The sequence below is a fragment of the Nerophis ophidion genome, linkage group LG06, assembly GCF_033978795.1.
Source record: "Nerophis ophidion isolate RoL-2023_Sa linkage group LG06, RoL_Noph_v1.0, whole genome shotgun sequence".
Lineage (NCBI taxonomy): Eukaryota > Metazoa > Chordata > Actinopteri > Syngnathiformes > Syngnathidae > Nerophis > Nerophis ophidion.
The window spans coordinates 73,480,323-73,504,155 of NC_084616.1; the positions used below are offsets into that span (position 1 = coordinate 73,480,323).

The 23,833-nt window shown below is 39.9% G+C and overlaps 1 protein-coding gene across 2 annotated transcripts in view; it reads right to left on the reverse strand.

Moving 5' to 3' along the window:
• The window catches only part of nphp4 (nephronophthisis 4), a 520,514-nt gene that overhangs the window by 205,444 nt on the left and 291,237 nt on the right, over positions 1 to 23,833 (reverse strand). For both annotated transcript variants that reach the window (XM_061904800.1, XM_061904799.1), the window contains one exon: positions 23,212 to 23,403. In XM_061904800.1, the coding sequence (XP_061760784.1) occupies positions 23,212 to 23,403 (192 nt within the window). The remainder of the gene's footprint in view (positions 1 to 23,211; positions 23,404 to 23,833) is intronic.

The window sequence follows — 23,833 nt, forward strand, 5'->3', positions numbered from 1 at the left end:
TCATGGAAGCTGCTTTTATACCCAATCATGGCACCCACCTGTTCCCAATCAGCCTGCACTTCTGTAGGATGTTCCAAATAAGTGTTTGATGAGCATTCCTCAGCTTAATCACTAACTTCTTTTTCATGTGTTGCTGGCATCAAATTCTAAAGTTAATGATTATTTTCATAAACTAAATATTTTTTTATCAGTTTGAACATCAAATATGTTGTCTTTGTAGCATATTCAACTGAATATGGGTTGAAAATGTTTTGCAAATTATTGTATTCCGTTTATATTTACATCTAACACAATTCCCCAACTCATATGGAAACGGGGTTTGTAATATTACTGAAATATCAGTTTTTGACCTAATCAGCTTGTCAGAAGAATGTATTGTATATAGAAACTCACTTTTGTATGAATAATATGCAGAAGTAACACCAGTTTGCATACTTGGTCAAAATGGGTTTAAAGAATGCTATTGTTTTGTTTTTTTTAACAGACTATAAACAAAAAAAAGCTCTTTCTCCTCACGCAAACAAAAAGAGCACTTCCACATACACAAACTTAAACAAACCTTCCAATTTCCAGCAGCTACGAAGAGACTATCCCGGATTTGACAGCGTACACATGGAATAATAATGAAATCAAGCTGCGGTTCCTCTTTTACTATTAATTAATTGATTGGCAATCAGACATCATGCATCTAACATTGAGGTGAAAAAGCACACCTTCTTTTGTAAACAGCTCTCTCTTAATGTGTTATGTTTCCACGTGATTAATAATACTTCTGCCTGTGCATGCATTGAGTCCGCAAAACAGAGATTATATTCTAGTTGCATGTATCTACAAACCCCGTTTCCATATGAGTTGGGAAATTGTGTTAGATGTAAATATAAACAGAATACAAATCATTTTCAACCCATATTCAGTTGAATATGCTACAAACACAACATATTTGATGTTCAAACTGTTAAACTTTTTTTTTTTTTTTTTTGCAAATAATCATTAACTTTAGAATTTGATGCCAGCAACACGTGACAAAGAAGTTGGGAAAGGTGGCAATAAATACTAATAAAGTTGGGTAATGCTCATCAAACACTTATTTGGAACATCCCACAGGTGTGCAGGCTAATTGGGAACAGGTGGGTGCCATGATTGGGTATAAAAACAGCTTCCCAAAAAAATGCTCAGTCTTTCACAAGAAAGGATGGGGCGAGGTACACCCCTTTGTCCACAACTGCGTGAGCAAATAGTCAAACAGTTTAAGAACAACGTTTCTCAAAGTGAAATTGCAAGAAATTTAGGGATTTCAACATCTACGGTCCATAATATCACTAGAACGTTCAAAGAATTTGGAGAAATCAGTCCACTTAAGCGGCATGGCCGGAAAGCAACATTGAATGACCGTGACCTTCGATCCCTCAGACGGCACTGTACAAAAAACCGACATCAATCTCAAAAGGATATCACCACATGGGCTCAGGAAGAATTCAGAAAACCACTGTCACTAAATACAGTTCGTCGCTACATCTACAAACCCCGTTTCCATATGAGTTGGAGAATTGTGTTAGATGTAAATATAAACAGAATACAATGATTTGCAAATCATTTTCAACCCATATTCAGTTGAATATGCTACAAAGACAACATATTTTGTGTTCAAACTGATCAACAATTTTTTGTTGTTGCAAATAATCATTAACTGTAGAATTTGATGCCAGCAACACGTGACCAAGAAATTGGAAAAGGTGGCAATAAATACTGATAAAGTTGAGGAATGCTCATCAAACACTTATTTGGAACATCCCACAGGTGTGCAGGCTAATTGGGAACAGGTGGGTGCCATGATTGGGTAAAAAAACAGCTTCCCAAAAAATGCTCAGTCTTTCACAAGACAGGATGGGGCGAGGTACACCCCTTTGTCCACAACTGCGTGAGCAAATAGTCAAACAGTTTAAGAACAACGTTTCTCAAAGTGAAATTGCAAGAAATTTAGGGATTTCAACATCTACGGTCCATAATATCATCAAAAGGTTTAGAAAATCTGGAGATATCACTCCTCGTAAGCGGCATGGCCGGAAACCAACATTGAATGACCGTGACCTTCCATCCCTCAGACGGCACTGTATCAAAAACCGACATCAATCTCTAAAGGATATCACCACATGGGCTCAGGAAGAATTCAGAAAACCACTGTCACTAAATACAGTTCGTCGCTACATCTACAAACCCCGTTTCCATATGAGTTGGAAAATTGTGTTCGATGTAAATATAAACAGAATACAATGATTTGCAAATCCTTTTCAACCCATATTCAGTTGAATATGCTACAAAGACAACATATTTTGTGTTCAAACTGATCAACTATTTTTTGTTGTTGCAAATAATCATTAACTGTAGAATTTGATGCCAGCAACACGTGACAAAGAAGTTGGGAAAGGTGGCAATAAATACTGATAAAGTTGAGGAATGCTCATCAAACACTTATTTGGAACATCCCCCAGGTGTGCAGGCTAATTGGGAACAGGTGGGTGCCATGATTGGGTAAAAAAGTAACTTCCCCAAAAAATGCTCAGTCTTTCACAAGAAAGGATGGGGCGAGGTACACCCCTTTGTCCACAACTGCGTGAGCAAATAGTCAAACAGTTTAAGAACAACGTTTCTCAAAGTGCAATTGCAAGAAATTTAGGGATTTCAACATCTACGCTCCATAATATCATCAAAAGGTTCAGAGAATCTGGAGAAATCACTCCACGTAAGCGGCATGGCCGGAAACCAACATTGAATGACCATGACCTTTGATCCCTCTGACGACACTGTATCAAAAACCGACATCAATCTCTAAAGGATATCACCACATGGACTCAGGAAAACTTCAGAAAACCAATGTCACTAAATACAGTTTGTCGCTACATCTGTAAGTGCAAGTTAAAGCTCTACTATGCAAAGCGAAAGCAATTTGTCAACAACATCCAGAAACGCCGCCGGCTTCTGTGGGCCCGAGATCATCTAAGATGGACTGATGCACAGTGGAAAAGTTTTCTGTGGTCTGACGAGTCCACATTTCAAATTGTTTTTGGAAATATTCGACATTGTTAAAAGAAAAGGTGATGTAACACAGTGGTGAACATGCCCTTTCCCAACTACTTTGGCACGTGTTGCAGCCATGAAATTCTAAGTTAATTATTATTTGCAAAAAAAAAAAAAAACAAAGTTCATGAGTTTGAACATCAAATATGTTGTCTTTGTCGCATATTCAACTGAATATGTGCTGAAAAGGATTTGCAATCATTGTTTTTTCATAGTTTGGCCGACATATACTCCGGAGCGACTTTTGTGTGAAATGATTAACACATTACCGTAAAATATCAAATAATATTATTTATCTCATTCGCGGAAGAGACGAAGAAAATGTCAGCAATCGTCACACACACGTCAACCAATAAGAATTTGGCGGGGGAGGGTCATGGCAGAAGTGCATTGTGGGTCGTGGAATGCTAACTGCTATATGCTATATCAGGGGTCACCAACCTTTTTGAAACCAAGATGTACTTCTTGGGTACTGATTAATGAGAAGGGCTACCAGTTTGATACACAATTAAATAAATTGCCAGAAATAGCCAATTTGCTCAATTTACCTTTAATAAATAAATAATATATATGTATATATATATATATATAAAATGGGTATTTTTGTCTGTCATTCCGTCGTACATTTTTTTCCTTTACGGAAGGTTTTTTGTTTTTTTGTAGAGAATTGCCTTTTTTTTTTCTGTTCTTGTTTACTTTTTGATTGCGTAAGCGACACATTCTCTCTTCCCACTCTGGCTGACACTTGAACACGGGAAATAAACAAACTATCGCTAATTGCTGAGGAATGGAGAATGGGTCAAATTAAACGAGCTCCAAGTCGTCCTATTTTCAAACATGTTGCATAGCGAAACAGTACATGTGATACTTCTCACAGGACCTTTCTTACGCGGATAAAAACTGAACATGATTTGATGCGAGCTTCGTTTTTGGCACTACAAATAAAAGTCAAGCTCAATATATTTATATTGCACATTTATAAAACAGACTACTCCCCCCCACTGATGTGCATGAAATGAAAAGGAACACATAATAATTAAAATCACATGAAGTACACAACATTCTATATATGAAAAACTGTTAAAATGCATACAAATAGTGCCAAAAAAAAGGTAAAAGATTAAATACAATTGAATTCACGATAAGTAAACAACATTCTATATATATAAAACAGTTAAAAAATTGATAAAAAGAAACATATAAAAATGCCCATGCATACACTATATTGCCAAAAATATTTGGCCACCTGCCTTGACTCACATATAAACTTCAAGTGCCATCCCATTCTTAACCCATAGGGTTCAATATGATGTCGGTCCACCTTTTGCAGCTATTACAGCTTCAACTCTTCTGGGAAGGCTGTCCACAAGGCTGCGGAGTGTGTTTATAGGAATGTTCCACCATTCTTCCAAAAGCGCATCGGTGAGGTCACACACTGATCTCTCAGTCTCCTTTCTAATTCATCCCAAATCTGTACCATCGGGTTCAGGTCAGGACTCTGTGCAGGCCAGTCAAGTTCATCCACACCAGACTCTGTCATCCATGTCTTTATGGACCGTGCTTTGTGCACTGGTGCACAGTCTTGTTGGAAGAGAAAGGGGCCCGCTGTCAAGCCAAATAAGTGTTCGCCGCGAAATAAGTGTCCAAGCGTGTCGGGGCATATATTTAGCGCCTTAAGAGCGAAATATATGCCCACCCTATGGTATAAAGTGTGTATGGGACGGCTTGCGGAATAATTGCCCCTCTGGATTTGCTGATATTGTTAGCTAAAAGAAAAACCGTATCAGACCAAAGTTACTGTGATGTACATTGTCTTAGGCTATTAAATATGGAGAAACAGCAGGATGAAACAAATAAAATCAGTAGTTTTAATTTTGGTGAGTTAAGCTTTTAAAAATAGTGGACAGTCTCTCTCTCGCTACACACACGTTAGTTTGACAATGACGCCGCCCTGCCAAAAAACTGCCCGACGCACCTGTGGACTGCGCAGGTGCGCGCATGTGCCCACCCCGGCTGGGCACAAATTTGGCTTGACACCGCTCCAAATTGTTCCCACAAGGTTGGGAGCATGCAATTGTCCAAAATGTTTTGGTATCCTGGAGCATTCAAAGTTCCTTTCACTGAAACCAAGAGGCCGAGCCCAACTCCTGAAAAACAACCCCGCACCATAATTCCTCCTCCACCAAATTTCACACTCGGCACAATGCAGTCCGAAATGTATTGTTGCAACTTCCAAACCCTGACAGCTTGATTCAGTGCTAGAATCCAGTGGCGGCGTGCTGCATCCGTCACTTTGCATAGGACTCGGTGATGTGTGGCTTAGATGCAGCTGCTCGGCCATGGAAACCCATTCCATGAAGCTCTCTGCGGACTGTATGTGGGCTATTTGGAAGGTCACATGAAGTTTGGAGCACTGTAGCAACTGAGTGTGCAGAAAGTCTTTGCACTATGCGCATTAGCATCCGATGACCCTTTTCTATCAAGTTTACGTGGCCTACCACTTTGCGGCTGAGTTGCTGTTGTTCCCAAATTTTTCCATTTTCTTATAATAAAGCCGACAGACTTTGGAATATTTAGAAGCGAGGAAAATTCAAGACTGGATTGGTTGCACAGGTAGTATCCTAGGGACGGTATAGCTCGGTTGGTAGAGCGGCCGTGTCAGTGACTTGAGTGTTGCAGGTTCGATCCCCGCTTCCGCCATCCTAGTCAATACCGTTGTGTCTTTGGGCAAGACACTTTACCCACCTGCTCCCAGTGCCACCCACACTGGTTTAAATGTAACTTAGATATTGGGTTTCACTATGTAAAGCACTTTGAGTGACTTGAGGAAAAAGCGCTATATAAATATAATTCACTTCACTTCACTATGACAGTTCCATGCTGGAAATCACTGAGAGTGACCCATTCTTTCACAAATGTTTGTAGAAACAGTCTGCATGCCTAAGTGCTTGATTTTATACACCTGTGACCAAGTGATTAGGACTCCTAATTCTGATCATTTGCATGGGTGGCCAAATACTTTTGGCAATATAGTGTATATAATACAGTTAAAATGCATACAAATAGTGGAATAAAAGATGAAAAACAATTAAAATCACAATAAGTACATAATATTTTAGATATAACACACAGTTAAAAACTGGATAAAAAGAAAAACATGCAAAATCCCAGAAATGGACAGCCTTTTAAACCAGCATGACACTTTAATATGCTTTTAACTTTTTTAACTATTTTTAACTTTTTGACTGTTTTTTATCCAACAAATTGTTCTTAGGGTAATTTCTATTTGCTTTTTCAATGTGTATTTTATTTCTGTTTTAAATGTTAATTTTTTAGTCTGTCCTTTGCCTCCATTTCATCCAGACTGTTATCGACGCAAAGATCAAAAGCCAGCATCTGTGATGGTATGGGGGTGCATTAGTGCCCAAGACATGGGTAACTTACACATCTGTTAAGGCACCATTAATGCTGAAAGGTACATACAGGTTTTGGAACAACATATGCTGCCATCTAAGCGCCGTCTTTTTCATGGACGCCCCTGCTTATTTCAGCAAGACAATGCCTAGCCACATTCAGCACGTGTTACAACAGCGTGGCTTCGTAAAAAAAAGAGTGTGGGTACTTTCCTGGCCCGCCTGTAGTCCAGACCTGTCTCCCATCGAAAATGTGTGGCGCATTATCCATCCATCCATCCATTTCCTACCGCTTGTTCCCTTTTGGGGTCGCGGGGGGCACTGGCGCCTATCTCAGCTACAATCGGGCGGAAGGCGGGGTACACCCTGGACAAGTCGCCACCTCATCGCAGGGCCAACACAGATAGACAGACAACATTCACACTCACATTCACACACTAGGGCCAATTTAGTGTTGCCAATCAACCTATCCCCAGGTGCATGGCGCATTATGAAGCGTAAAATACGACAGCGGAGACCCCGGACTGTTGAACGACTGAAGCTCTACATAAAACAAGAATGGGAAAGAATTCCACTTTCAAAGCTTCAACAATTAGTTTCCTCAGTTCCCAAACGTTTATTGAGTGTTGTTAAAAGAAAAGGTGATGTAACACAGTGGTGAACATGCCCTTTCCCAACTACTTTGGCACGTGTAGCAGCCATGAAATTCTAAGTTAGTTATTATTTGCAAAAAATAAATAATGTTTATGAGTTTGAACATCAAATATGTTGTCTTTGTAGCATATTCAACTGAATATGGGTTGAAAAGGATTTGCAAATCATTGTATTCCGTTTATATTTACATCTAACACAATTTCCCAACTCATATGGAAACAGAGTTTGTATATGCTGGAGCCAGTCAACATTTTGAACTAAATTCTACAAACAACAGGCAGAAAGTGGAGAGAAACCAGTACAGTGAGCAGACGTGCAGCAAATCTCCAGTTGAATGTTTGAAAGTAAAATCCAATAAAAGCAGTCGGACCTCCCAGTTATTTTGCAGAGGACAATAAGATATAGTCTACAAACAGGCAAGATGGATAATTACGCATTTGGGTGTGTGGAGCGGAAACGACACTGCCGATCCAAGGGTGACTCGCCGTCACACGTCGGTCAGAACTACTTCACCAAGTAAACCCCACGCACGGCTGCTCAACCCGCGAGAAGCAGGTATTACCATAAACTTGCACTATTAAAACATGTTCGAAATGACAATATTTGAGTAGAATTCGTACCAAGGAAGATCATGCAGGAAAGTGTAAAAACTGACATGTTTTCAATTTACTTGGAAAAAACATGTTAATGTATGCACTACACCCATTATTATCACAATTTTCGGTGAGAGTGTCTGCTATGTTTGCCTAATGAATAAAATATAAGAGCTAATTATCATTAGTGCTCATTAATCTTGGAAGAGGTCATGTTTACATTCCGCTTTGTTTATAAGCAGCCTATACATGTTTGAATAGAGACATGATGGATGGATGTTTTTTTCAAGGATGTGCCTTCCTTTTACTTTCGATGAGGATCAAAATGTCTACAAACTATTCATATTAGTTAATTTTTAATCATAAAATTTGTAAAAAAAAAATAAAAAAATCTAAATTGTAATACTACAGTACTAACAAAATTTTTTGGGGGTAAAATATCATCACATTTGTGACCAAAAAAACCCCAATAACAACACAAATAGTAATAATACTTTTAATACAATATAGATATCAATATACTTAACAACACATATTAATATATATATATACATATATATATATATATATATATATATATATATATATATATATATATTTAATTGTTAGTTTTTTTATTTGCAAGCAGACAATAGCAAATATCTTCACCAATGTTACTCACGAGAAACTTTTAACAAAAATAATGTACTCTTATTTATTTATCTATTTATTTTTTTTATAGTTTATGTATAGGCTCCAGTGACCCCCTGCAACCCCGAAAGGGACAAGCGGTAGTAAATGGATGGATGGATGGGTTAGGGAAATTTTATGGAAAATATGAAAAATTATAACTTTACTATAATTATGATTATTATTAGATAGATAGATGGATGGATGGATGGATGGATGGATGGATGGATGGATGGATGGATGGATGGATGGATGGATGGATGGATGGATGGATGGATGGATAGATGGATAGATGGATAGATGGATAGATGGATAGATAGATAGATAGATAGATAGATGGATAGATAGATAGATAGATGGATAGATATATAGTACTTTATTGATTCCTTCAGGAAAATTGAAAATTTTTATGATATGAAACTATTAAAAAATTACAAGTTGAGGGGTTCCGGTTTGGTGACCACGGGATTAGGTCTCTGCTTTTTGCAGATGATGTGGTCCTGATGGCTTCATCTGACCAGGATCTTCAGCTCTCGCTGGATCGGTTCGCAGCCGAGTGTGAAGCAACCGGAATGAGAATCAGCACCTCCAAGTCCGAGTCCATGGTTCTCGCCCGGAAAAGGGTGGAATGCCATCTCCGGGTTGGGGAGGAGACCCTGCCCCAAGTGGAGGAGTTCAAGTAGCTAGGAGTCTTGTTCACGAGTGAGGGAAGAGTGGATCGTGAGATCGACAGGCGGATCGGTGCGGCGTCTTCAGTAATGCGGACGTTGTATCGATCCGTTGTGGTGAAGAAGGAGCTGAGCCGGAAGGCAAAGCTCTCAATTTACCGGTCGATCTACGTTCCCATCCTCACCTATGGTCATGAGCTTTGGGTCATGACCGAAAGGATAAGATCACGGGTACAAGCGGTCGAAATGAGTTTCCTCCCTTAGAGATAGGGTGAGAAGCTCTGCCATCCGGGAGGAACTCAAAGTAAAGCCGCTGCTCCTCCACATCGAGAGGAGCCAGATGAGGTGGTTCGGGCATCTGGTCAGGATGCCACCCGAACGCCTCCCTAGGGAGGTGTTTAGGGCACGTCCAACCGGTAGGAGGCCACGGGGAAGACCCAGGACACGTTGGGAAGACTATGTCTCCCGGCTGGCCTGGGAACGCCTCGGGATCCCCCGGGAAGAGCTAGACGAAGTGGTTGGGGAAAAGGAAGTCTGGGTTTCCCTGCTTAGGCTGTTGCCCCCGCGACCCGACCTCGGATAAGCGGAAGATGATGGATGGATGGATGGACACTGAATTGTAAGGTTTTTTTTTTTTATAATATTTGCTTGAAACAGTGGATGTCTCTGCACAATTATTTGCACTTAAAAATGTATGTTCGTAGTAATAAATATGATTATAACATTTTAACATAATGTTTGTGTTCAGTTACAATAATAAATAAAATACTTTTTAATTGAATTAATGCAAATTCTTAAACGGGTGCGGTAGGAAACGAATGCATGGATTTAAAATACATGAGAATGTTTTGTATTTCGAACGTTATTTTTAACACTGTGACTACCAGCGGAATTATTCATTACTTATCGTGTTAAGCAACGTCAGCTAAGATGTATCTGAGAGCCAGATGCAGTGATCAAAAGAGCCACATCTGGCTCTATCAATCCATCAATCAATGTTTATTTACATAGCCCTAAATCACAAGTGTCTCAAAGGGCTGCACAAGCCACAACGGCATCCTCGGCTCGGATCCCGACAGTAGTTTTATGAAGGAATTTAATAATGGAGTACAGCATTTAGCTTGGAGAGTGGACTTTCTTCCCCATCAAACACACCATCAGCAGCCAATTCCATGTATTCATACAACAAATGTCCGCAATTTAAGCATTATTTAAACATACTTGGTTGGCGCCACTCTACCCTTTGCCAATTTAGCCATGATTTTGAATATTTCTTTTTTTTTTAATTCAATGAATATCAGTCACTGTCCTTCACGTGGTTTGAAAAAACAAGTTAGCTATAAGCTAATGCTGGCAAGTAAGACCAGGGCCAATATTCCTTAGAGCCATAGGTTCTTTACCCCTGCATTAGAGAATCTGCATTGAACCGTAGTCGGAGTCGTCGTGCACAGGACGTCATGGCGGCCTGACAGCGCGCTCATGATGAAAAACAAAGACGTGGATGGGCTTATTAAACTGCTGAGAAAAGGGCAGGCGCACACACACACACAGAAGTAGTGCGAGTGGTGTGTTCAGGACACATCCGTCAGCAACCCCTCTCTCCACTGTCACTGAGAGGACGCTGGTTCCGGGGGGGGTCTTTGTGACGGCCTGCTGACTGAGTCTGTGCTGACAGGAAATGTGTTTGTGCGAGAATTGTGAGCATATGTGTGCGTGCGCTGTATAGGCGTGCAGCTGACATATGAGGAGAGGATGACTGACAAGACTTAATGCCTGAGTGCATTTGGATCTTGGACACAGCTCGTCGGGGGGGAAAAGGAGAAACTCGGCAGCAGTGGAGATTTATTTTTTTTTATTTAATTTTTTTTGAGGGGGAAGTTGAAACAAATCAAGGATGGAAAGATACAAACTTAAAGAGAGGGGACTGTACTTTGGTCCTATATATATATATATATATATATATATATATATATATATATATATATAAAAATATATATATATATATATACCCATCCATCCATCCATCATCTTCCACTTATCCGAGGTCGGGTCGCGGGGGCAACAGCCTAAGCAGGGGAACCCAGACTTCCCTCTCCCCAGCCACTTCGTCTAGCTCTTCCCGGGGGATCCCGAGGCGTTCCCAGGCCAGCCGGGAGACATAGTCTTCCCAACGTGTCCTGGGTCTTCCCCGTGGCCTCCTACCGGTTGGACGTGCCCTAAACACCTCCTTAGGGAGGCGTTCGGGTGGCATCCTGACCAGATGCCCGAACCACCTCATCTGGCTCCTCTCCATGTGGAGGAGCAGCGGCTTTACTTTGAGTTCCTCCCGGATGGCAGAGCTTCTCACCCTATCTCTAAGGGAGAGACCCAAACTCATTTCGGCCGCTTGTACCCGTGATCTTATCCTTTCGGTCATAACCCAAAGCTCATGACCATAGGTGAGGATGGGAACGTAGATCGACCGGTAAATTGAGAGCTTTGCCTTCCGGCTCAGCTCCTTCTTCACCACAACGGATCGGTACAACGTCCGCATTACTGAAGACGCCGCACCGATCCGCCTGTCGATATCACGATCCACTCTTCCCTCACTCGTGAACAAGACTCCTAGGTACTTGAACTCCTCCACTTGGGGCAGGGTCTCCTCCCCAACCCGGAGATGGCACTCCACCCTTTTCCGGGCGAGAACCAGGGACTCGGACTTGGAGGTGCTGATTCTCATTCCGGTCGTTTCACACTCGGCTGCGAACCGATCCAGCGAGAGCTGAAGATCCCGGTCAGATGAAGCCATCAGGACCACATCATCTGCAAAAAGCAGAGACCTAATCCTGCGGTTACCAAACCGGAACCCCTCAACGCCTTGACTGATATATATATATATATATATATATATATATATACGCCTTGATATATATATATATATATATATATATATATATATATATATATTAGGGCTCGGCAACGATTGCTGGCACGGTGACTTGTCCACTTTGAAATGTGGACTCGTCAGACCACAGAACACTTTTCCACTTGGCTTCAGTCCATCTTAGATGAGCTCAGGCCCAGCGAAGCCGGCGGCGTTCCTGTGTGTTGTTGATAAATGTATTTCGCTTTGCATGGTAGAGTTTTAACTTGCACTTACAGATGTAGCGACCAACTGTAGTTACTGACAGTGGTTTTATGAAGTGTTCCTGAGGCCAAGTGGTGATATCCTTTACACGCTGATGTCAGTTATTGACGCAGTACCGCCTGAAGGATCAAAGGGCCGTAATATCATCGCTTACGTGCAGTGATTTCTCCAGATTCTCTGAACCTTTTGACGATTTTACGGACCGTAGATGGTAAAATCCCTAAATTCCTTGCAATAGCTCGTTGAGAAATGTTGTTCTAAAACTGTTTGCTTGCAAATTGGTGACCCTCACCCCATCCTTGTTTGTGAATTACTTAGCATTTCATGGAAGCTGCTTTTATACCCAATCATGGCACCCACCTGTTCCCAATTAGCCTGCACACCTGTGGGATGTTCCAAATCAGTGTTTGATGAGCATTCCTCAACTTTATCAGTATTTATTGCCACCTTCTTTGTCACGTGTTGCTGGCATCAAATTCTAAAGTTAATGATTATTTGCCAAAAAAAAAAAGTTTATCAGTCCTGATCAAAGCAGACAACAACAGAGCATTTTCTGTCATATTGTAGGCATTTTATCATTTGTGTCATGATCTGTGGTCTGGATCATATTTTAGTTATTTTCTGTTAGTTTTAAGACTCCTTTAGTACCTGTTTGTGACATCTGAGTTTGGTTTGGTTGCCCTGAGTACTTGTTTTCACCTGCCTCTGGTGTTCGGGACGCTCACCTGTCTCTAATCAGAGGCATTATTTAAGCCTGTCTTTGCCAGTCAGTCGGTCTGGTGTCATTGCTTGTGTCATGCGATTGATTGCTTCATGCCTTGCCAAGTCATTTTTTGTTTGTTCATGCCACAGTTAGTGACTTTTTGCCCTGTCCATACTTTATTCTAAGTGTTAGCTTTTGTTTCCTGCGCTAAGTTGTGCCTTCGCCTTGTGCGCCTTTTGTTTGTACCTATTTGACAGTCGAGATTAAATCAAGTTCCTACCTTCAAGTCCTGTCCTGAATAGTCTGTTTGCTTCCTGGGAGAACAATTGCAAAAACCCCCACGTCATGACAGTTTGGTCTACACATGCTCGACCATTAAATAAAACGGAGGACTCACGCAAAGGCATCTGGGTAAGTCTTTACGGAGATATCCGCAGACGTCACAGGTCTAGACAACCCCACAAGACTGACGAATTCCAAACAGACCGTTTGGAGGAAGTAGAAAGGAAAGCAAGATTGTTTTACAAATATTTCTGCAATTCCATCATGGTTTGATTTCTCATTTTTTCAAGACAAATGCAGATCCCAAATGAACATCAGCGGGTACCATCGGGTTATATATTTGCATATTAGGGCCCTTTTTAGTACACTCTCACACACGTATACAGTATATCATTATTAATGGTGTCAGAAGGTACGAGCCTGGAGTGAGAGTGACGGAGGAGAATGTGTGTGCGCTAAGTTTAAAGCAGCCATATGTAATAATTACATGTCATGTCATCATCAAATGACCCTGAAATGTCAAAAAGCATGAATGAATCATCCATCCATCCATTTTTTTACCGCTTTTTTTCTTCGGGGTTGCGAGGGGCAGCCCATCTCAGCTACATTCGTACACCCTGGACAAGTCATGTTCTTTTTAAATACCTCTATAACTGATAACAGTAGTTCAGCCAGAAATATGCTCATTTCAAAAATAGATTTACAGCCCCGAAATCTTGATATTGTTTTTATTTCGATGTTCCGCCCTCTACCGTTTGTTAAATTAGAAAGTCCGTGAGTGGGTCATATCCAGGTTGCCAGTTACGCACCACCCTCTTCGTCGAGCTACTGCCACTGGTAAAGTTACTAAACATGTCAGACCTAAAAGGCGTTGTTACGATTCTCAACTCATTCAGGACAAAGCCAGGAACAAAAGGAGGATGACTTTGAAAGATGGAGACGATTAAAGGCGGAGAAGATTTTTTTCATCTGATGCCAAACTTGCTCATTTCCTCCTTGATAGGCAAGTCAGGCATTTACGTTTTCTTGTTACTTGTAGTAAATGGAAACTGACTAAACTTTATTGTCCAATACAGTCTGCGATCTTGTCTAAGAAAGCTAATATGTTCGTGCAACGGATGCTTAGTGTAAAATTGCTAAGCTCTTAGTGTATTGCTTAGCTTGCTAGCCTGGTCAATGACACATCAACATATAGGATAACGGGGCAAATATATGCCCGTTAGCCTGCATGTTGGTGTGTATTCAAACTGACAAGGCAAAATACAACCTATGTGGACACGGGTAGTGTCAGTGCCTATTTTGTTCTCAATATGCCGGTACGCTGAGAAAATGGGTTCCAACATTAGCACGGCTGTCATGGCACGTGACAGACAAATCCATCCATCCATTTTCTACCGCTTATTCCCTTTTGGGGGCGCTGGTGCCTATCTCAGCTACAATCAGGCAGAAGGCGGGGTACTCCCTGGACAAGTCGCCACCTCATCGCAGTGACAGACAAATCAAGAATTCCTAATTCGTGTTTGCATATTGTGGACTACGTGTACCAAGTTATATGGCAATCTGAAAGGTTTGAAACAGTAGCCGAAAGACATACCTTGGTAAAATGTCTCTTTAGTTTTTGGCGTACATTGAGCTGCTAAGCATGCTCCACTTATTTTCACCAGTATAACCACTGTCAGAGTCGGTTGTAGTTTGTTTTAGTCCGTGTTTTCTGACAGTACTGACAATAACCATATGATTGCCATGTGTTGTGATATTGTACGCAGGCATGGCGTACTTCTTCCTGAAAATAGCTTAATTTCTGTGTAAAATGTGTTGTTTAGTGATTTGTTATTGACAAAACGCTTGTCTACTCAGCTATTATGGTCCCAGAACCTCAAACCCTGGTAAGAGGCAGTGGAAGTTTGAAGTTCCTTGAAGTAGCCCAGTCGATCGAGCTGAATTCGACTACATATCTGGCAACCTCAGTCAGGGAAAGGGTGAGGGGACTACATAATTTTGACTCGGGGGGCCTATTTTTAGGAACACTAATACAAAACCTCACAATAATGTCTGATTGAATGCTAAAAACGTTATGACAAACCGCCTTAAAAAAACAAAATTAAATTTTTACATTTTTCTATGAATGATAAAACACCGAATATTGACAAAATATGAATGTCACACCTCCTTTCGATCGACACATTTTACAATCAAGTGAAACGCAACAAAAATGGAACAAACAGTGAAATATGAACGCGAAGTGTACAAAATAAACCCACCTCCAATCTGATATATCTGATATTTGCTGAATTCCCCCCAGGGATCAATAAAGTACTTTCTATTCTATTTTATATATCACTAAGCTTTAGACCAAGTATTTAAAATATTTTCTTGGAATTTCAAATTGTATTTGATTTTTGTCTCTCTTAAAATTAAAAATGTCGAGCAAAGCGAGACCAACTTGCTAATAAATTTAAAAAAAAAAAAAATAGAGGCAGTTCACTGGTAAGTGCTGCTATTTGAGCTATTTTTAGAACAGGCCAGAGGGAGACTCATCTGGTCCTCGGTGAAATGTCTCTTCTTTAGTTTTGGGCGTACATTGAGCCGCTAAGCATGCTCCACTTATTTTCACCAGTATAACTACTGCTAGCGTTTGTTGTAGTTTGTTTTAGTCCGTGTTTTCTGACAGTACTGACAATAACCATATGATTGCCATGTGTTGTGATATTGTACGCAGGCATGGCGTACTTCTTCCTGAAAATAGCTTAATTTCTGTGTAAAATGTGTTGTTTAGTGATTTGTTATTGACAAAACGCTCGTCTATTCAGCTATTATGGTCCCAGAACCTCAAACCCTGGTAAGAGGCAGTGGAAGTTTAAAGTTCCTTGAAGTAGCCCAGTCGATCGAGCTGAATTCGACTACATATCTGGCAACCTCAGTCAGGGAAAGGGTGAGGGGACTACATAATTTTGACTCAGGGGGCCTATTTTTAAGAACACTAATACAAAACCTCAAAATAATGTCTGATTGAATGCTAAAAACGTTATGACAAACCGCCTTAAAAAAAGGAAATTAAATTTTTACATGTTTCTATGAATGATAAAACACAGAATATTGACAAAATATGAATGTCACACCTCCTTTCGATCGACACATTTTACAATCAAGTGAAAAGCCACAAAAATGCAACAAACAGTGAAATATGAACGCAAAGGGTACAAAATAAACCCACCTCCAGTCTGATACATCTGATATTTGCTGAATTCCCCCCAGGTATCAATAAAGTACTTTCTATTCTATTTTATACATCACTAAGCTTTAGACCAAGTATTTAAAATATTTTCTTGGAATTTCAAATTGTATTTGATTTTTGTCTCTCTTAAAATTAAAAATGTCGAGCAAAGCGAGACCAACTTGCTAGTAAATAAAAAAAAATAAAAAAATAGAGGCAGTTCACTGGTAAGTGCTGCTATTTGAGCTATTTTTAGAACAGGCCAGAGGGCGACTCATCTGGTCCTCGGTGAAATGTCTCTTCTTTAGTTTTGGGCGTACATTGAGCTGCTAAGCATGCTCCACTTATTTTCACCAGTATAACCACTGTCAGAGTCGGTTGTAGTTTGTTTTAGTCCGTGTTTTCTGACAGTACTGACAAGAACCATATGATTGCCATGTGTTGTGATATTGTACGCAGGCATGGCGTACGTCTTCCTGAAAATAGCTTAATTTCTGTGTAAAATGTGTTGTTTAGTGATTTGTTATTGACAAAACGCTTGTCTGTTCAGCTATTATGGTCCCAGAACCTCAAACCCAGGTAAGAGGCAGAGGAAGTTTGAAGTTCCTTGAAGTAGCCCAGTCGATCGAGCTGAATTCGACTACATATCTGGCAACCTCAGTCAGGGAAAGGGTGAGGGTAGTACATAATTTTGACTGTGATTGTAGTACCATTTCTGTTCAGGTTATTACATACGGCTCCTTTAAGTTTGAGTTAAAGTTTTAGTTTCAATTCATGCTGAGGCGTGGCAACCTGGGCAGACAGGCAGCCATTAGATCAGGCCTGGGCAATTATTTTGACTCGGGGGCCACATTTATAGAAAAAAATGTGTCTGGGTACCAGTTTATCTATTTTTAGGAACACTAATACAAAATCTCACAATAATGTCTGATTGAATGCTAAAAACGTTGTGACGGATCGCCTTACAAAAAATAAAATTTTTACATTTTTCTATGAATGATAAAACACAGAATATTGACAAAATATGAATGTCACACCTCCTTTCGATCGACACATTTTACAATCAAGTGAAACGCAACAAAAATGGAACAAACAGTGAAATATGAACGCGAAGGGTACAAAATAAACCCACCTCCAATCTGATACATCTGATATTTGCTGAATTCCCCCCAGGGATCAATAAAGTACTTTCTATTCTATTTTATACATCACTAAGCTTTAGACCAAGCATTTAAAATATTTTCTTAGAATTTCACATTGTATTTGATTTTTGTCTCTCTTAGAATTAAAAATGTCGAGCAAAGCGAGACCAACTTGCTAGTAAATAAAAAAAATTAAAAAAATAGAGGCAGTTCACTGGTAAGTGCTGCTATTTGAGCTATTTTTAGAACAGGCCAGAGGGCGACTCATCTGGTCCTCGGTGAAATGTCTCTTCTTTAGTTTTGGGCGTACATTGAGCTGCTAAGCATGCTCCACTTATTTTCACCAGTATAACCACTGTCAGAGTCGGTTGTAGTTTGTTTTAGTCCGTGTTTTCTGACAGTACTGACAATAACCATATGATTGCCATGTGTTGTGATATTGTACGCAGGCATGGTGTACGTCTTCCTGAAAATAGCTTAATTTCTGTGTAAAATGTGTTGTTTAGTGATTTGTTATTGACAAAACGCTTGTCTACTCAGCTATTATGGTCCCAGAACCTCAAACCCAGGTAAGAGGCAGAGGAAGTTTGAAGTTCCTTGAAGTAGCCCAGTCGATCGAGCTGAATTCGACTACATATCTGGCAACCTCAGTCAAGGAAAAGGTGAAGGGACAACATAATTTTGACTCGGGGGGCCTATTTTTAGGAACACTAATACAAAACCTCACAATAATGTCTGATTGAATGCTAAAAACGTTATGACAAACCGCCTTAAAAAAACAAAATTACATTTTTACATTTTTCTATGAATGATAAAACACCGAATATTGACAAAATATGAATGTCACACCTCCTTTCGATCGACACATTTTACAATCAAGTGAAAAGCAACAAAAATGCAACAAACAGTGAAATATGAACGCAAAGGGTACAAAATAAACCCACCTCCAATCTGATACATCTGATATTTGCTGAATTCCCCCCAGGTATCAATAAAGTACTTTCTATTCTATTTTATACATCACTAAGCTTTAGACCAAGCATTTAAAATATTTTCTTAGAATTTCACATTGTATTTGATTTTTGTCTCTCTTAGAATTAAAAATGTCGAGCAAAGCGAGACCAACTTGCTAGTAAATAAATAAAATAAAAAAAATAGAGGCAGTTCACTGGTAAGTGCTGCTATTTGAGCTATTTTTAGAACAGGCCAGAGGGCGACTCATCTGGTCCTCGGTGAAATGTCTCTTCTTTAGTTTTGGGCGTACATTGAGCTGCTAAACATGCTCCACTTATTTTCACCAGTATAACCACTGTCAGAGTCGGTTGTAGTTTGTTTTAGTCCGTGTTTTCTGACAGTACTGACAATAACCATATGATTGCCATGTGTTGTGATATTGTACGCAGGCATGGCGTACGTCTTCCTGAAAATAGCTTAATTTCTGTGTAAAATGTGTTGGTTAGAGATTTGTTATTGACAAAACGCTTGTCTATTCAGCTATTTTGGTCCCAGAACCTCAAACCCAGGTAAGAGGCAGTGGAAGTTTGAAGTTCCTTGAAGTAGCCCAGTCGATCGAGCTGAATTCGACTACATATCTGGCAACCTCAGTCAAGGAAAAGGTGAAGGGACAACATAATTTTGACTCGGGCGGCTTATTTTTAGGAACACTAATACAAAACCTCACAATAATGTCTGATTGAATGCTAAAAACGTTATGACAAACCGCCTTAAAAAAACAAAATTAAATGTTTACATTTTTCTATGAATGATAAAACACAGAATATTGACAAAATATGAATGTCACACCTCCTTTCGATCGACACATTTTACAATCAAGTGAAACGCAACAAAAATGGAACAAACAGTGAAATATGAACGCGAAGGGTACAAAATAAACCCACCTCCAATCTGATATATCTGATATTTGCTGAATTCCCCCCAGGGATCAATAAAGTACTTTCTATTCTATTTTATATATCACTAAGCTTTAGACCAAGCATTTAAAATATTTTCTTAGAATTTCACATTGTATTTGATTTTTGTTTCTCTTAGAATTAAAAATGTCGAGCAAAGCGAGACCAACTTGCTAGTAAATAAAAAAAATAGAGGCAGTTCACTGGTAAGTGCTGCTATTTGAGCTATTTTTAGAACAGGCCAGAGGGCGACTCATCTGGTCCTCGGTGAAATGTCTCTTCTTTAGTTTTGGGCGTACATTGAGCTGCTAAGCATGCTCCACTTATTTTCACCAGTATAACCACTGTCAGAGTCGGTTGTAGTTTGTTTTAGTCCGTGTTTTCTGACAGTACTGACAATAACCATATGATTGCCATGTGTTGTGATATTGTACGCAGGCATGGCGTACTTCTTCCTGAAAATAGCTTAATTTCTGTGTAAAATGTGTTGTTTAGTGATTTGTTATTGACAAAACGCTTGTCTATTCAGCTATTATGGTCCCAGAACCTCAAACCCTGGTAAGAGGCAGTGGAAGTTTGAAGTTCCTTGAAGTAGCCCAGTCGATCGAGCTGAATTCGACTACATATCTGGCAACCTCAGTCAAGGAAAAGGTGAGGGGACTACATAATTTTGACTCGGGGGGCCTATTTTTAAGAACACTAATACAAAACCTCACAATAATGTCTGATTGAATGCTAAAAACGTTATGACAAACCGCCTTAAAAAAACAAAATTAAATTTTTACATTTTTCTATGAATGATAAAACACAGAATATTGACAAAATATGAATGTCACACCTCCTTTCGATCGACACATTTTACAATCAAGTGAAACGCAACAAAAATGCAACAAACAGTGAAATATGAACGCGAAGGGTACAAAATAAACCCACCTCCAATCGATTACATCTGATATTTGCTGAATTCCCCCCAGGGATCAATAAAGTACTTTCTATTCTATTTTATACATCACTAAGCTTTAGACCAAGCATTTAAAATATTTTCTTAGAATTTCACATTGTATTTGATTTTTGTCTCTCTTAGAATTAAAAATGTCGAGCAAAGCGAGACCAACTTGCTAGTAAATTAAAAAAAATAAAAAAAATAGAGGCAGTTCACTGGTAAGTGCTGCTATTTGAGCTATTTTTAGAACAGGCCAGAGGGCGACTCACCTGGTCCTCGGTGAAATGTCTCTTCTTTAGTTTTGGGCGTACATTGAGCTGCTAAGCATGCTCCACTTATTTTCACCAGTATAACCACTGTCAGAGTCGGTTGTAGTTTGTTTTAGTCCGTGTTTTCTGACAGTACTGACAATAACCATATGATTGCCATGTGTTGTGATATTGTACGCAGGCATGGCGTACGTCTTCCTGAAAATAGCTTAATTTCTGTGTAAAATGTGTTGTTTAGTGATTTGTTATTGACAAAACGCTTGTCTACTCAGCTATTATGGTCCCAGAACCTCAAACCCTGGTAAGAGGCAGTGGAAGTTTGAAGTTCCTTGAAGTAGCCCAGTCGATCGAGCTGAATTCGACTACATATCTGGCAACCTCAGTCAAGGAAAAGGTGAGGGGACACCAGCCTTGGCGTCACTATAGACAGCGATTTTAAACTAGACAAACAAGTCAATGGCGTTTTAAAATCGTGTTTTTATCACCTTCGTCTTTTAGTAAAGGTTAAACCGTTTTTATCTTTGAACCTTTTTGAACAAGTCGTGCATGCTTTTATTTCAAGTGGCCTGGACTACGGCAATGCACTTTATGCTGGCATTAGCCAAAAAGCTCTCTCCCGGTTGCAGTTAGTCCAGAACGCGGCAGCAGGACTTTTAACAGGGGCCAGGAAACGCCAGCATATAACCCCAATTCTTCAGAGTTTGCACTGGCTCCCTGTTCATTTTAGAATTGATTTTAAAACATTGCTGTTTGTTTTTAAATCTTTACATGGACTGGCACCTCAATATATCTCGGACCTCATCCAAATTTACATCCCTGCGCGCGCTCTGAGGTCCGAGAGCCAGCTCCAGCTCGTGGTGCCAAAGACCAGACTTAAGACCAGGGGAGACAGGGCTCTGGAACACTCTGCCCCTCCATGTTCAAACTGCTTCCACAGTGGAGTGTTTTAAGTCTCGTCTTAAGACCCACTTCTATTCTTTGGCTTTTAACACTACGTGAGTTGTGTGGTCCTCTGTCCTCTGTTGTCCTCTGTGTTTTTTATACACTTTGATTTCTATTTTACTGTTTTAATTGATTTTACCCTTTAAAATAGTTTTTAATCATATTTGTTTTTATATTGTTTTTATTTTTATTCATTTTTTGTTTTATTCAGTCATTGGTGGAGCATAATATTGTTTTTAACATGGCTGTGCAGCACTTTGGAAACGTTATTGTTGTTTAAATGTGCTATATAAATAAAGTGGATTGGATTGGATTGGATTGGATACATAATTTTGACTCGGGGGCCACATTTAGAGGAAAAAAATATGTCTGGGGGCCGGAATATCTATTTTTAGGAACACTAATGCAAAACCTCACAATAATGTCTGATTGAATGCTAAAAACGTTATGACTGAATTTTAAAAATGTTCTATGATCGATAAAACACCGAATATTGACAAAATATGAATGTCACACCTCCTTTCGATCGACACATTTTACAATCAAGTGAAAAGCCACAAAAATGCAACAAACAGTGAAATATGAACGCGAAGTGTACAAAATAAACCCACCTCCAGTCTGATACATCTGATATTTTCTGAATTCCACCCAGGGATCAATAAAGTACTTTCTATTCTATTTTATATATCACTAAGCATTAGAACTTTGTTGTGAAAATCTCCTTCCTCGTCTGTGGAAACGCTTCCCGCCCACACTGCTTGGTGCTTCGTCTGAGCTGCTGTGATTTAGATGACCATAGTAACTAATTAGATTACCATAGTAACTAAATCTCTACGCTGCTGATCCGCTTGAGATGGTTTCCTGTGGACGGGACTCTCACTGCTGTCTTGGAGCCACTATGGATTGAACTTTCACAGTATCATGTTAGACCCGCTCGACATCCATTGCTTTCGGTCCCCTAGAGGGGGGGGGTTGCCCACTTCTGCGGTCCTCTCCAAGGTTTCTCATAGTCAGCATTGTCACTGGCGTCCCACTGAATGTGAATTCTCCCTGCCCCCTGGGTGTGAGTTTTCCTTGCCCTTTTGTGGGTTCTTCCGAGGATGTTGTAGTCGTAATGATTTGTGCAGTCCTTTGAGACATTTGTGATTTGGGGCTATATAAATAAACATTGATTGATTGATTGAATTAGATTACCATAGTAACTGGTATATCATGCAAAAGTGCAGATCCCAACCATTGGAATACTTTGTATAGTTGAAGACTTACGGTCTTTAGAAAACTTCACTGCACGTCATAATGGCAGCTACACTTTCCATCTTAAAGATCTAAAACAATTATTTGGGAATGTCCGGCGGGCCAAATTGCATGTTGCCCCCGGGCCTTAATCTGCCCAGGTCTGCATTCGAGAGACTGCTTCAACCATTGATAGCTTGCGAGATCTCTCTTTCCAGGCCTGTTTTGTTGTTTGTGCTTACATCTATTTTGTAGAATCAATTGTTAAAACTTAAATTCTAGTCACTTTTTTTAAACAGTCTTAGGACTAAAGAATCTGGAAGGACTAAGAGGGAAAGAATCCTAACAACATCAATCTGTAACGTGTACTTTACCTTGTAAAGGCAAGAAACTGGAACACCAGAAGGTTCTCCTGCAAAGGGTCCATCTCTTCACGGTGCGGATCAAAGGGCACCGGCTCTGTGGGGTCCAAGACTTCAGCCACCTGGCCCCTGGAGTCCACAATATCAGGGAATCCAGCAGAGTAGAGATGGGCCAGCGAGCCCCTGGAACTGACTGAGGAAGAACTGCAAGAGATGCATCAAGTTGATGAGGTTACATGTTACCACTGCACGGTATTAGCTTGGCTCGTTAGGGGGACAAACTGCAAAAACCCGACTTGCTTCAAACTCATTAGTAATTGGAGATGTGTTTACTTCATGTTGAAAATAAGGCAGTGATTCTCAAACTATGGTACTTGTACCACTAGTAGTACGTGGGCTCCATCTAGTGGTATGCCAAAGATTTGATTCATTATTTAAGTACAGTGTTTTATTTTCCTGTATTCAAAGACAGTGGTACTGTTCAAACTGTGTGTAATGTTACATGTCAAAGGCATGACGTTAAGGTTACCTCCATCTCTGGTGGCTCCAGACGGAGATATATATATTTATATCTGCAAGAGATACTTTTTATATTCATAGTCATATTTGAAAACAGCTAGTGTTTTTCCATTTG